This window comes from Pogona vitticeps, chromosome 3 (assembly GCF_051106095.1).
Source record: "Pogona vitticeps strain Pit_001003342236 chromosome 3, PviZW2.1, whole genome shotgun sequence".
In the NCBI taxonomy this organism is placed as follows: domain Eukaryota; kingdom Metazoa; phylum Chordata; class Lepidosauria; order Squamata; family Agamidae; genus Pogona; species Pogona vitticeps.
The window spans coordinates 197,320,642-197,335,312 of NC_135785.1; the positions used below are offsets into that span (position 1 = coordinate 197,320,642).

Sequence of the window (14,671 nt, forward strand, 5' to 3'; positions counted from 1 at the left end):
GAGAGAGAGAGAGAGAAAGAGAGGGCCCCGCTTTGGCGGCGGCGCTCGAACTGACCGCGCCGAAGAAACGCCCCAATTCTCTCTCTCTCTGCAGCGGCCGACGGGAGGGGCAGGCCCCTCTTACGCAACTCTGCTGGCTCTCTGGTACCGGCCCTGAGGAAAAGGGAAACAAGTACGGCGCTGCCCGCTTCTTGCACCGGAACGGCTCAACATTGCCTCACGTGGGCCGACAGACGAACCTTCGGCAACCGGAGAGCCTGCTAGCCGCCCACCCCACCCCCTCACAAGCTGCCGCCGTTGCGAGGACGGTTTAACGGTTCCCTCCACGAAGACTGTCGGAGCCTCGTTCGTTGCATTCGAGGGACTCTAGGAAGAGAGCAGCGAAGCGCCGCCCCCGTTGTCCCTATTCTGCTTATACAGGACCGGGGGAGGGCGGGGGCTGCTTCGGGCTGTTCTCAAAGCGGCCATTCGCAGATCTGGAGTGCGCCCGCCCCCTCACAGCGCCCCGCCGGGCTCGCCTCCAAGCCTCGGCTGACTCCTCTCCTCACCCTCTCAGAACGCCGCGCCAAGGAAGCCATTATTATTCGTTGGTGCCAGGAGGGCCACGCCCCAGACTCGGCCCAAGGGAAGGCGGGGAAGGGGGGCGCTTGCGCGGGCGATGAGCGGTGCCCCCCCCCCCGGCTCTGGAGAAAGAATGACGGCGATGACAGCTACAGCCGTGCGTCCACACACACTGGTTCCATAGCAGCAGCAGCAGCAACCCCTCCGCGAGTCCCCTGCTTAATATCTAGCATGGCAGCCATTTACACGATACCTTTTTCTCAGCGAACTACCCACTAGCGAATCCTCCCCACAGCACGTAATTTAAAGGATGCAATACAAACTTGCTGCCTGTGGGGGAAGGGGAAAAGAAGCGATTTGATTGACTTCCTAATGGCCGAATAGCGATCCGTAGTGCACAGAAATCCCACTCCTTCCAGCCAATACTGCGCGGCCAATAATAAGGGCGGAAGCCGAAGAGGTAGACAAGAAGAAGAAAACTGCCGGTTTCTGTTTGGCACGTTTACACCTTCTCCAAAGGCTGGGAAGAGTAATAGAAATCATGTGGAAAGTAACCACAAATAAACAGGGTTAGAGGCGCTATTTGTTCGGCGTTGTTAAAAGCCCCCCCCCATCTTCAAATGAGTTTTGGTCACTAATTGACACTACTCCCTTATTGCCTGCTGAGACAGAAGGCCAGTGTTCAGGAGAAAAGCAAAAACACTTTCGGCAATTCAGCTTCGCTGTCTCTTTCTCAGTTCAGTTTGTGCTCTCCATCTACAGTATATGATTTTGTGACAGAAACCAGAATTTGTAGGTGATATGAGCGGTTGAGAAAGCTGAGGCCGAAATGGCATTTGTGGAACAGGTTTTTTTAAATGGATATTGATAATTAAGTCATATCCTGACAGAAGGGAACAGTGAGCATATCGAGATGTTTCAGAACTTTTTAGATATCAAATGTCTATTTTTGAGAAACAGACTTCATCTTCAAAAACTCTTACGACTGTACATCAGAAACACAGCCTCGTAACTACGTGTAATCGAACGGGGAAAGGCCTCTCCCATTGGATTTGCATTTGACAACTTTCAAATCCATCAGAGGCGGAGTCCAGCCATAAATTCTAGGTCTCATGTACAGTACTTTGATGTCTAAGTCTTTCGTAAGCTTGACACTATCTCCGGGTTCTACACCTTTGCCATTGAATTTCTGTTGGTATGGGGGTGCAGAAAGTCCAGCTGCTTCTTTTTCCACTTTTTGAAAGGCGAAGCCACGTGCCCAATTCAAAACAGTACGCCGAGGAACCTTGGTGCTTTTTCGCAGTGGCACAGGGAAAATGGTACGAAAATGTAATCGGGGAACCTGAAGTCGGGCGTCGAAACTACGGAGACTATAACTCTTCGGTAGAAGTAGCGAGGCTACCAAGCTCGAGCGTAGCGCTAGAAGAGCGCTATGACTGACGTAAGTCAACAAAGGTCACGTGGGCAAATCTAGCTGCACCGATTGGCTCCTGAGAGCACAGGCAAGCGGGGTGGGGAGGGGGGTCACGGTGGCGGCGTGGGGTTCGCTGTGTGACACAATTACAACAACTTTGTGCAGCTGCTGGGGAAGTTTGTACAGGCAACAAATACACCCCGCGCGGGCGCGCGCGGGCCCCTGTCACCCCGACTCCACTCAATCTTCGCCGCCGGGGCTGTCGGCTCAGCAGCGATGTAAACACTACTCCGCCGCCGTCACCGCCAGCAGTAGCAGCAACAGCAGCAGCCGCCTTCTCCTCCTCCTCCTCCTCCCTCCCCGCCTCCTCCCATTCCCTCTCTCCCCCCCCCCCGTCTCCAGCGCTGGGGCTCCCTCCGTCCCTCCCTCCCCTCCGTCCTCCTCCTCCTCCGAGCAGCGGGGCTTCCCCCCGCCTCCCTCTCCCTCCCCCTCCCTGCCGGCTGTTGTTGTTGTAATAAAAGTTGTGGTGGTGGTGTGTGTGTGTCGGGCACCCCGCCCCGCCCGGCACTGGGGGGGTGTTGGGGGCGCGCGGGGAGGGGGGGCTTGCGATCGTGAGTTAATTACGTTGCGTTTCCATGAAATCGTGTGGAGTGTCGCTCGCCGCCGCCACCGCCGCCTCTACTGCTTCTTTCGGTGATGAGGAAAAGAAAATGGCGGCGGGGAAAACGAGCGGCCAGAGCGAGGAGGACTTCGCCAGCCTGACAGCGGAGGAGAGAGAAGTCCTCGCTGGCCTCGACAGGTACCCGAACGGCAGCCGCTGGGTTCCGGCTGGTCCGGTGTTCTCCCTCGCCCGCCCGCGGTGTGCGAAAGAGTGAGTGTGAGTGTGTATATGTGTATGTGTGTGTGCGCGAGTGGGAGAGAGAGAAAAAGCGAGCGGAGTGTGAGTGTGGTGGTGCTCTTGGGCCGAAGTGCCAGGCGGCGAATGTGAGGGAGCGAAGGAAGCGGTCTCTTTGGGGCGGGGTGGGCTGTGCTGGTGGGGACTTCACGGACGTGGCTGTTTTTCTTCAACCTCCCTCTCCCTCCTGTTCCTCCTCTGCAGCCGACTCTTTGGATTTCTGAGGCTTCATGAAGATGGCGCCAGAATGAAGGCCTTGCTGTTAAAGGTAAGGGGACCGGGGTGGGGGAAGGAGGAGGCAACCGACGACGAGGGAGGGAGCCACCCTCCTCCTCCTCTCGTTCCCGTGGCGGTGGCTGCGGGTGAGGGAGCAGAGAGCGCAGTGGAATTAAACCGTCACACCGCGCTCGTGTAAGGCTCGCCAGGAGGACTTCGTAGCCGAGGAGCTGCCCTGTGTGACCGCCACCTCTTTCCTGGCTTTCCGACGAGAACCGTTCGGCTCTTCTCTGGCGCGCTGAGCAAGGAGCGTGGCGTTGAAAGCTTGTCTTAGCCACTTTCTGGGCATTGTCCGAAAGTAGGACAGAAAGTGCCTGCGCATCGGGCCCCACTCTCTCCAGCTCGGAACAACCTTTGAGAATGATCAGGAGATCGGACGTTACTCCTTTGCTTCCAGTGTGGAGCCCGTTTTCCTCCTCGTTTTAGCCGTTTCCGTCGTTACTGTTGCTGGTGGGGGAAGCCTGGACTGTAGTTGGCCTTTTTGATTGAATTCAGATCAGGAGGAAGAAAGGGGTGTTGATCAAATGCGGCCCTTTCCTTTCCATACTGTGTCACTTTCAGGAGTCAGTCCCCAACGATTTCGTTTATTCTCTTATCTGTCCATCATCTCTCAAACATGCATGTTCCTCTGATGTCTGAGGTCTTGTCAGAGAATTAGAGAACAGGCTGGTTGTGGTGGTAGTCATCTTGGATTATTAAAGCCAATATTGGGTCTGTAAAAACTTCTTGGTCCTGTCATTTAGTTAAGTAATGGCTGCTGTTGGCAGCCCAAGATGGCCGGACAGGGAGGAGAAAGAATTGGGTGGGAGAAGGTAAACTGGTAAATAAATAGTAGGAATTACTATGCATATCAACCGAACTCTGTGTTTTTAGCAGCTGTAAAGGCAAACTCCACTTGCCTGTCAAGAGTTTTCTTCCTTGATTTTCTGGAATAGAATATTTTATAGGCAGGGCTGTGGACATACTTTTATCAACCTGTGGCACATCTAGCTGCCACTCCATATGCCTCTGACAAAGACTGTAGAATCCAATTCTGACAAGGTAATTGTCTATATAATTTTAACAGTTATTTTGTAATAATAATAGATCATTTGACCCATCAAATGTTGGCAAAGCCAACATTTCTGCATTGTGACATTTTTATATCTATGTTAGATGTAAATGATATTATTTCCTTGTTTTGAAAATAATGTTGCACACTGAAGTCATTAGTCTACTTTAGATCCTGATGCATGTATACATAATTTCTTTTAGTACAAAGAATGGATTTATTTTTTTTGAAAATTTGATTTTGTGTGTGAGGTTGGCATTCTGCTCTGCTTACTGTAGATGTTCTGTTTACTATTGCAGTTAGAAATAGGGAGCTTCTATGAATTATGGAGCCCTTACCAGATATTTTAGTGAAATCTCTTATGTAACATGGTATATTGGGTTATCAGAATTTGAATGTTTAAAGAAAACAGCTAGCTTTAAGGCAGAAGATGAAAGTTGGAATGAAGAAGTAAGAATTTTCTATTTAAAGTGTTAGGTATAAGTCTGTAAATAACAGCAGCTTAAATAACTTGTGATATTCTGAGTTTCAAAAAATGTGCACATATAGCTAATATATTTGCTTTTGTGGATGCTCATTGTTCAAAACGTTTTCTGTTTTTCATGACTGCATCTATTGTATGGAACTGTAGGCCTGAATTATTCTGACATTAGTGGGGTGGATTTTTATCCTTGCTCTGATCTGTGTATGCGTAACCCTTGTGAATTCAAAGATATTAGTAGTGAGCCAAGATCTGAGCTGTTACCAATGACTGTTGGTCTCTTGAGCAGAATGCCAGAAATTATCATGTAATTCTTGTTGTGTACTTATTTTCAAGTATATTTTGAACTTCTGCTTCTCACTTTTCACTGATCTGCATCACTGTTTCTGAATATTTAAGCCAGATTAACAGAATAGTCCTATAAGTGTCTGCTCAGAAGTAAGTCCTTGGAATTCAGCAAGGCATTCTCTTGGTTAGGTGGGTATAGTTTAACAGCCATGCAAGACTTAAAGACTAGGGTATTTGATACAACTGGATGGTTCTGTTGATAGCTCTGACATTATGTAACTCAGACTTACTCTCCAGAATGAATCACTTACTTTCACGCAGGGAATGTTGTTGAGGTAACAGAAATCCAGTCAAGGTGGATTGAAGGCAGGTATGCGATAGAGGTTCCAAGTATGTAAAGATTCTGGTGGAACTAATCAAAATTCAACAGAAAGTAATAAATGGCGAAGAAAGCAATTTGGGACTTTATCCTCTATCCTTTATGCCCCTACGAATATTGTTGGGCTACAACTTTCATCTCTTGCTATGCTGGTTGGTATACATGGATACTAAAATCTAATAACATCTAGAGGGGTCATATGTTCCCCATCCTGCTCCAAATGGTGGCAGCTTTTAAAAACCACAATCTAATTAGCTGTTTTGGAGTCCTTGTGTCACTTTGGTCTAGTTTTGGTTTCTTAGTTCATTTATTGCTCTGATGAAGGTTATAGAATCATTTTAGATGGATCGAGAAGAACTTACATTGTAGTGGACAAATTTAGGAAAATACAATTTTGTGACTTGTATCAAAAGATAAATTCTGTCTAAATATATGGCTGCTGGGTGAAGTGTGTGAGTAAGAAGTGGGGAACCTCTAGAAATTGCCAGCTGTGCTCTGATCCATGGTAATACTGTCTCTTATGGCTTAACATTCTGAAGTTCTTTGCCACAGATAATAGATCATGTGAATTTGTCATATCAGTGGGACCTGGTTTACAGTGTAATTAGTATTGCAGGACAATTTGATTCCCCCCCCCCCAATAAGTTAGCCTTGTTGTGTAAACATAATGTTGCCTCTGTGTTGATACCTTATACTTTTCCAAAAAATTAAAAAAAATAAGTTTTGTGGGTGTATTGTATCCTAGAAATTAAGCATAATATTATCTCACAATCATACAAATAGGTGTGCTTTTCTTTGAGGCACAGCAGTGTTCTTGTTGGAGTTAGGAACAATGCTGTTTTAACTGAGAAGCAAGGTGGATGCTTAAACTATGATGTTTGTGACTTTTTGCTAAAATTTCTGTGTGGGATGCATTTAGGCTGTCACAGTAAGGCAGCAGTATTAGCTCATGTGTTTTGTAATTTTTGGACCAGGAGCAGTACTAGTGTGCGTACAACTTTGTGGTCTGGTTTAATGTTTACAGCCACATCTTTATTTGACTCAAGGGGGTGATAGAAAAATTGTAAGTGTTCCATACAGTGGGTTTTTTTATACGCTACTTTGTATAAGGATAGAGCATCTGTTTCTGTGCTTAATAGGGGTTAGATGATATAATAACAAAAATTACTTCTGAATTATACTTATTCATTTGTGGGCTAATAGCTTCCGGCATTGCTAATTTGGTTCTTAACTCTTGGTTCTGTATACCTGTAGAGCAGTAGGTAACTATTGGGTTAGAAGAAATAATTACTTTGTTATACTCAGTATTCTGAAAGATACATGTGACAGAGTGCTGGAGCCAAATGCTGTATATAAATGCCTTAAAAATGAGAGAACCATTTATCTATCATTTTCCATAGGTACAACAATTCTTGCTTAAATGATATGTTTATCAAAAGAATGATCTCTAGTCAACATTATGTTGGGTCATCATGGCCAATGTGCAATTCAATATAGGAGTTACAGTATAAAATTCGTTACATCATTGGCTATTATACCAACTAAAATGTTGTAACAGTTATGGTAAAGTACATTATTCTTTATATTTCTTCCAAATTAGAATTAAAAATACTTATCTCTGTAGTTTGGGATGAAATCTGACTAATGACCAAATTAACATACATGACATGCTTTTCTTTGTAGCACAAGGCAACTTTGTCTCTAGTTGCACTTAATGGTCATGCACAGTGACATATAAGTTAGTGATAATATATCAAGAAAGAAGGTCTTCGTGGTCTTTGATTCACAACTATGGGTTAGTTATTTGCTTGTGCAGATGTCTTTAGAACTTTCCAGAGCCTAGGATGGAATTTTCCATGTTTATAATATATTTGTGCACATTTTCAAGATGTATGTTCATAGGCTTAAATGCATATAGACTGAGATAATTGTGCACTTTTTGGTTTAATGCAAACCTCCCTTATTTAGAATAAGTATGATTGAACATATTGGCTAACAGCTACAACTTTTTGGTCCCATCGTACCTGCATTAACTTAGAAACATGACCTTTCATTGCAATAATTTCTGAGTAAAGACATATTGGCTTAAATCCTGTTGTGTAGCATAGTGAGTTGCCACTGGAGTAGATCTATTTAATTAGTGGAACCTATGGAGGACTTGACTCACCAAATCCCACAGATTCAGTGGGCCTGCTGCAGTGACGACTTATGCTTTAAGCAACGGGGTTTCAGTTACTATCTTGCAGGCTTATTCATGCTGTTTGGAGTATTGTATAAGTACTGGAAGTGGCTGGTGTTAAAGCATGAGCATTTCTAGATGTACTACTTCCTGTTTTTTTTCCTCATAAAAGCCGAGCAATTGTATACATTATTGTCAAAATGCAGTTATAATAAAAGCAAATATTTTAGGTAAAAGGTACTTGTTGGAATTTCAAGAGATATGAAGTTTTGAAACAGCATTATGCTTGGAACAGTTAAAGCATTTCTCTTCTGCTCTTTAGTTGAATAATGTCTAATATCCTGTTTTCTAATTTCATTCTAATAATTAGCTGAAGTTTGTGGAGATGGTTAATTTTAGTGGAATGTTTTATTGGTGGCTTGGTTAATATTTGATGTAATCAGAAAAATATATTTTACTTTCAAAGTATTGGTAGTGTTGTGATCTGTAGTATTTGCTTTCCTGTGATTAGTTACAGAAATATATTTATATGCTTTTTGGAGTTCTGGAATATATGTAAATCTCTGTGAGCGTCACAAAGATCAGAATTGGTTTTTCATTGTGACATTGCTTAGAGAGTATTGTACTGTGGCATCACAGCTTGAATATGTCAGCTTGGTTTCTCCCTTCTTCCTTGGTGGGCAGAGTACACATTTAAAGTCCCTGAGGGATTTTGTGTGTGCATCATTTGATTGCATTAATATGGATTCACTTCCTTTAAAATGTTTTGTAACCCCATTTCAGTTGAAAGAGGACTTCTTAAAAGTGATGAGAAATTAATTATTTTAAAGGATGTGATTTTCTTCATCTTTGTATCTTCTACTTAGTGTGCTTTGTTTTGTGATTGATTGTTGCAAGGTAAATAAATAACAGCTTAATCTGCATGTCTTTATTGCCGAGGCACGTGTCTCTGAGAAAAGCCAGTTGTCCGACAAAATGCAGGTAATCCCAAGGAGTATACATTTTCCTTAATGTCTAGTTAGACCCCTTGTGCTTAAGCTTGTATGCCAAATGACTACATCACTGCACACCTAAAAAACACAGAGAACAAAAATTTGATTTTTAAAAATTTATATTGTCAAAAAATCAGCTTTTAAAATTCAAATAGCGATTTAAATCAAATTCACCCTGCAACAGACTGTCTTATATGGTGGTGGTATTCCTTCATTGCAGGTTTTAAAGTAGAGTTTGGATGGCCATCTGTTGGGGATGATTCAGTTGTGGATTTACTGCTTTTTCAGGGGGTTGGACTCAGTGGTACTTGGGGTTCCTTCCAGCTCTACAGTTCTGTTATTTTAACATCTGAAGACCACGTCACCCAACTTTGCAGTGGATAACACCTGTGACTAGTAATAGTTCTGTCTATTTTCAGTTAAAAACACATGTACACAACCTATGTTCTGCCACCAAAATGAACTATTACAAGTATACTCATTTATGAAAACTTTGCATTCTAGATTTTGGGAAGATTATAGATTACAAATCAAGCAAAAGAATGGTCACATTTACCAAATTTAAAAATTCATTAGGGTGGAATGGATTGTAAATGCATGCAGATTTCATGTTGTCATTTATTTGTTTGTTTTATTAATTAATTAATTAATTAATTAGTTAGTTAATTAATTAATTTTACAGAGGTGTATGGATAGGAGTACAAGATGAGATTGCCAGAGTTAACAGCTTTCTTGAATCCTTTTTTCATCGTGGTACCGTGTTTCCCCGAAAATACGACAGGGTTATTAATTTTTGCTCCAAAAACACATTAGGGCTTATTTTCAGGGGATGTTTTATTTTTTTCATGTACAACAATTTACATTTATTTAAATGCAGTCATGTCGTCTTCTGCTTGCTGCACAGTGGTGGAGGGCAGGGTTTCACTTAACTGGCGTTTATTATTGGGATAGGGTTTGTATTACGAGCATTCTGAAAAATCAAACTAGGGCTTATTTTCAGGTTAGGTCTTATTTTCGTGGAAACGGTAGAACTGTATGCTCTGGATTGGAACGCATTTGTATGAATGGGACTTTATCATCAGGGAACTCAGGTTTTTTAAAGACCTTTTCTCCTTATTTGTGGAAGGAGTGGCACTTAACAGAAGAGAGGCGTAATTTGTTCCTAGTCTTTTACTTTTTCTTTTGGATCTTGCATAGCAATGGTTGGAGGTTAATCTGATGAACAGACAATTTAGAAGGAGAATGGGCATCAGCTACAATCTTTACGTGTTTGGCGGCAAGCAGAACTGTTCCTCACATATGAAATGGAAGGAAGTGAGAGGAAAGTGCTGACAAGCAATATGTGGAAGGGAACTCTGTATTTCTTATTCCCCCCTTTGACTCCTCTTTTATTTCCATTTCCTGCTGGAAGGGATGTAGGCCAAAGAATATATATCAGCAGGAGAATACAGTTATACATATGTCCTTATGTGTGCATCAAAAAAAAAAGACACAGGATATATAAGAATATTGCTGATACCTGTTCCAGACCTTTTGTTTCTCTGAGTGAACCAATATAGTGGTAGGGAGAAGCACCTTGGAATGAGAATTCTGCCACCTGCATTCTTTCTGATCTGAATGTTTCTTATGAAGCAGTTTGGCATACTATCTTTAAAGGCTCAAAATTGAATCATCTTTCATACCATATGCCCTTTACCAAACAAATGCTCAGTAGCCACTTACTGCTAAATTAAAGTTTTTGGGGAAAACTAAAAAGCATAGTGAGGTGGGGAATGGAATGTAGAGGTGTAGTCCATGCTCCATCATTCTGTTACATGCTTAACCTGTTAAGTATATCAATACTGGTTTCAATTTCCAAGTGCCAGGAGTGGTGTCTATAGACTTTGGAACATAAAATACTCTAAATGAGGAGGAGCATATATGAACAGGTTTGGAATTATGTTTAAGTGTTCACAGAACAGAATGGTGGACCATGGAGGAGGTGAAATAGAATGGAGCATCTGGAAAGAGGGCATAACTGGTGGAGTGGAACTTTAAACATGAGTGTCCACACTACAGTATTTTGCTGTAGTTCCTTTTGTATTGTACTTTCAACAATAGATGCCTTGAGATCTTAAGGATGTTTGGAACATGTTATGGATTCCTCCTCTCCCCTATGCTTGCTAATTCAAACAATCAGTTAAGGGGGTTGCATCCTAAATTAGGTAAAGAGAGGTAGCATGCAAATACTCAGCTGCTTTTATTGCATTCATATGTCAGGGGCCAGATGAACTGCATGCAGGAATACTAAGGAATTTGCAGGTGTAATTGGAAAGCCCCTGTTAAGGAACTTTGAGAAGTATTATGCAACATTTACATATCAACATAGGTGCATGTTGTCCCCATCTTCAAAAGGAGAAAAAATTTGATGCTATGGAAAATTCAAGAACAGCTTGTTAAATATTCAGTGTGTGATCACTTAGGAAAAAATACAATATTTACTAACAGCTAGCATTGGTTTCTCAGAAATAAGACTAATCTTACATTTTTAAAAAAGTTACAAGCTTGATAGGTTGTGAGAAGCAGTGGATATAGTGTATCCTCATTTCAGTCATGTTTTGGGCAAGGTTCCCAGTGATATTCTATTGATAGGTGTAAAAGGTGGGTAAATAATGCAAATGTTAGGTAGGTTTGTACCTGGTTGATGGACTGTAACCAAACAGTGCTTCCTAGTGGTTCCTTGTCATCCCAGAGATATGTGACAAATAGAGTGCACTACTATTTTGTCCTGGGCCTTGTATTGTTTAATATTTTTATTGGGTATCCTCCTCTAGATATGTTAGATGAAGGAATAAAGACAGTAGTCTTCAAATTTGCAAATGACACCACACTGTAGTGGGGGTGGCTAATATTTCAGTAGACAGAATCTAGATTTGAAATGATCTTAAGAAAGTGGTCAACTAGGCAAAAACAAAAATAATTTCTATGGGGATAAATGTAAAATTATGCATTTAGGTGGAAAAAATCAGTGTCACAGATACAGGATGTGTGACACCTGGCTTGATATCAATCTGTGTGAATAGGGTCTAGCGGTGTTAATCAGGAACAAGCTAACTGTGAGGAAAAACTCAAATGCAGTTTTAGCATATATCAGTAGAAGTATATTATTCAAATTAAGGGAAATAATAGGACCATCCTCTTCTGCATTGATCAGATATCACCTGAATTATAGTGTCCAGCTTTGGGCACCTTAGTTTAAGAGGGATATCAGCAAGCTGGAATGTACCAAGACAAGGATAACTTGATATGGCAAAAGATCTGGAAATCAAGCTCCTTGACACATACTATTGAGGGAGCTGGGTACAGTGGTGCCTCGCTTGACGATGTTAATTCGTTCCAGCGAAATCTCTGTAGAGCGAAATTGTCGTCAAGTGAAATAAAAACCCATTGAAATGCATTGAAAACCGTTCAATGCGTTCCAGTGGGTGAAATACCTGCTCGTCCAGTGAAGATCCTCCATACGGCAGCCATTTTCTAGTGCCTGTAATGCGAGGAATCCGTCCCTAACACAGCGGGGAGCCGTTTTCTACAGCTGGTGGCCATTTTGAAACCCGACAATCAGCTGTTTGCTGGTCGTCGTAAAGCGAAAAATTGGTTCCCGAAGCAGGGAACCGATCAATGTTAAGCGAAATTCCCCCATCTAAACATCGTTTTGCGATCGCAAAAGCGATCGCGAAAACTTCAACGTTGCTTAATTCGTCATCAAGCAGGGTAATCGTCCAGTGGGCCACCACTGTATATTTAATCTGGAGAAGAGACGATTGAGAGGTGATACAATAGCCATCTTCATATACCTGAAGGCCTGTCACATGGAAGATGGAACTAGCTGCTTTTCTCCTGCTTAGAGGATAAGACCTGAAACAGTGGATTTAAATTAGAAGGAGATTATGACTAAGCATTAGGAAAAACTTCATGACACTAAGGAACGTTTGACAGTGGAACATATTACCTTGGAAGGTGGTGAACTCTTGTTCGTAGTACTGTAGATTTTTAAACAGATTTTATGGCCATCTGTTGGGTATGCTTTAGCTGTGCATTCATTCATTATTAGGGGTAGACTGAATGATCCACTGGGGTCCTTTCCAGCTTTGCAGTTTTGTGGTCCTGTGATTTTGAAAGCATTTTCAACATTGATTTACACAAGTTCCTCAATAATAAAACTATTTGAGAATAGGCCAATTTAACTAAATAGAACATAATTTAAGATGGTGTGTATAGGATTATTCTCAATTATAGACAAACATGCTGAACTCATTTTAAGAGATGTCTTTTTACCCACAAGTTAATTATTTGTAAAATCTCTCTTGCATGAAGTATTGAATTGGAAGCATCTTTTGGCTAAAAGTTTTTGTTCCTATCATTTAGATGTATGAAACATATTGCACTAATATTTTTAGCATCTCCAAAAATGCATTGTTTCAGAATAGTGGTGACTGAATGGGTAGTGTACTACGCAGATTTTAGAGTTTCAGAGTTGTAATTAGGGATGCACCTTTTAAAAAAAAACTCCAGATCCCAGAAGTCTGCATTCTGGGAGTTCCTTCTGCCAGATCTACACTTAAATAGTGCACACCTAGAGAAGGGCTGGTTTGAAATGCTACATGGCAAAGGATAGATCAAGCTCCAGTCTAGTGCCTATTAGAAAAGAAAGTTACCCTGATGCCTGTTGGGAGTTCTTGCATGCTAAATTCTTTGCTAAACAAGATTCTATGCTAGTCTGTGGTGACCTCAGCCCTCTTCACTGGTTGAGGCTGGATGTGGACTACTTCCACTCCATCTGCCCCACTGCTGGTGCCACGTGACAGTCCTCATTCTTTTCCTCCTCCTCTTGTTACTGCTTTATTGCCCTATCTTGCCTGTCTGTTTACTCTGGGGAAAAAAAGAGAAAAGTTGCCACCATGACATATTTTGTGAAATAACAACCCCGTGCAAAGGTATGCCAGAAGAGGCAAACAAGAAGAGAAGCAAGCAGTAGCAGTGATGGCAGCACAGGGAGAAGGAAATTTAGACAAGGCAAGGCAGCATGCATAAATACTGTAGTTTCATGGGAGGAGCAAAGTGGTCACATTGCTGGGAGGAGCAACTCAGTTTGTTCGTCATGGTGCTCCACTGCTTGAGGTGACTGTTTTATTCTAATTGTAAAAAATAAAAATTGTAAAAAAAATTGTAAGATTGGTTCATATACAGTGAACTAGAAATGAGCATGAACCAGTGGTGCATGTCAGTTTGGCTGATGGATGCACAGCTGATCTACAGCCCCGGGAGGGGGCGCCCACTCAGCGGCAGTGCCCAGAGGAGGCAAGGCAGGTAAGCTGGGAGGAGTGCCAGAGGGGGCAGGGTGTTGAAACACAAATCAGCTGTGTGGCCACCGACCAAACTAACTGTTTGAGCCCCTCTCTAGAGTGAATTCATGAAGTACACACATTGTCAAGGATACCTCATGTAATTATTGAGAAGGACACTTATATATTATATTAATTATATGTTATGTTATGGTATAATATTATGTTTTTGATATAATATGTGTGGAACAGTATGAGATTCAGATGATTATTAAGAAATGATTAAGTTCTATGCATATTCCTTGTACAGTAATGAATGAATTTATGCAATCTTAATTGTTTTCCTAAATGCCAAAAGGTATTTCCGTATTTTGCCTTTTAGAATATAGTGTTGAGATCTTCCAGTAGCCTTATCTTAAATTACTCTTCTTCCTCTTTTCCCCCTTCTTCAAATTCCTTTTGATTATTATTAAATGTGAGAGCATATAAAGGTATGTGCTATAACAAAGTTTCTGTAGAGAGTGTTCTTATAAAACAAAACAAAAAAACAAAGCACAGTTACAGAAATCTACCTCAATGTGAATGTTTGGATTTAATGAGCAGTTTAAATTGCATCTGTTTCTGCCTCAAACTGTGTTTCTTCTAACACAAATACCATTTTCTTTCTAAACCTCCAGTGTTCATTCTTCTTTTACTCTCAACAATTCTTCATTAGTCATCCTAAGTTCTTAAATACGTTGTAGTTGCTAAATGCAAGATAATCTACTTTTGCCAGTTACAATATTCTAAGTCACTTTCCAAACAATAAAATATCTATTTACAATAGTAAACAAT

General features: G+C 41.8%; 1 protein-coding gene across 5 annotated transcripts in view; it reads left to right on the forward strand.

The window, feature by feature from the left end:
* The first annotated feature begins 2,463 nt into the window (after window positions 1–2,463).
* KDM6A (lysine demethylase 6A) overlaps window positions 2,464–14,671 on the forward strand; it is a 192,183-nt gene continuing 179,975 nt past the window's right edge. For all 5 annotated transcript variants that reach the window (XM_020783901.3, XM_020783903.3, XM_020783902.3 and 2 more), the window contains exons 1-2: window positions 2,464–2,774; window positions 3,075–3,138. In XM_020783901.3, the coding sequence (XP_020639560.3) occupies window positions 2,611–2,774; window positions 3,075–3,138 (228 nt within the window). In that variant the 5' untranslated portion in view covers window positions 2,464–2,610. The remainder of the gene's footprint in view (window positions 2,775–3,074; window positions 3,139–14,671) is intronic.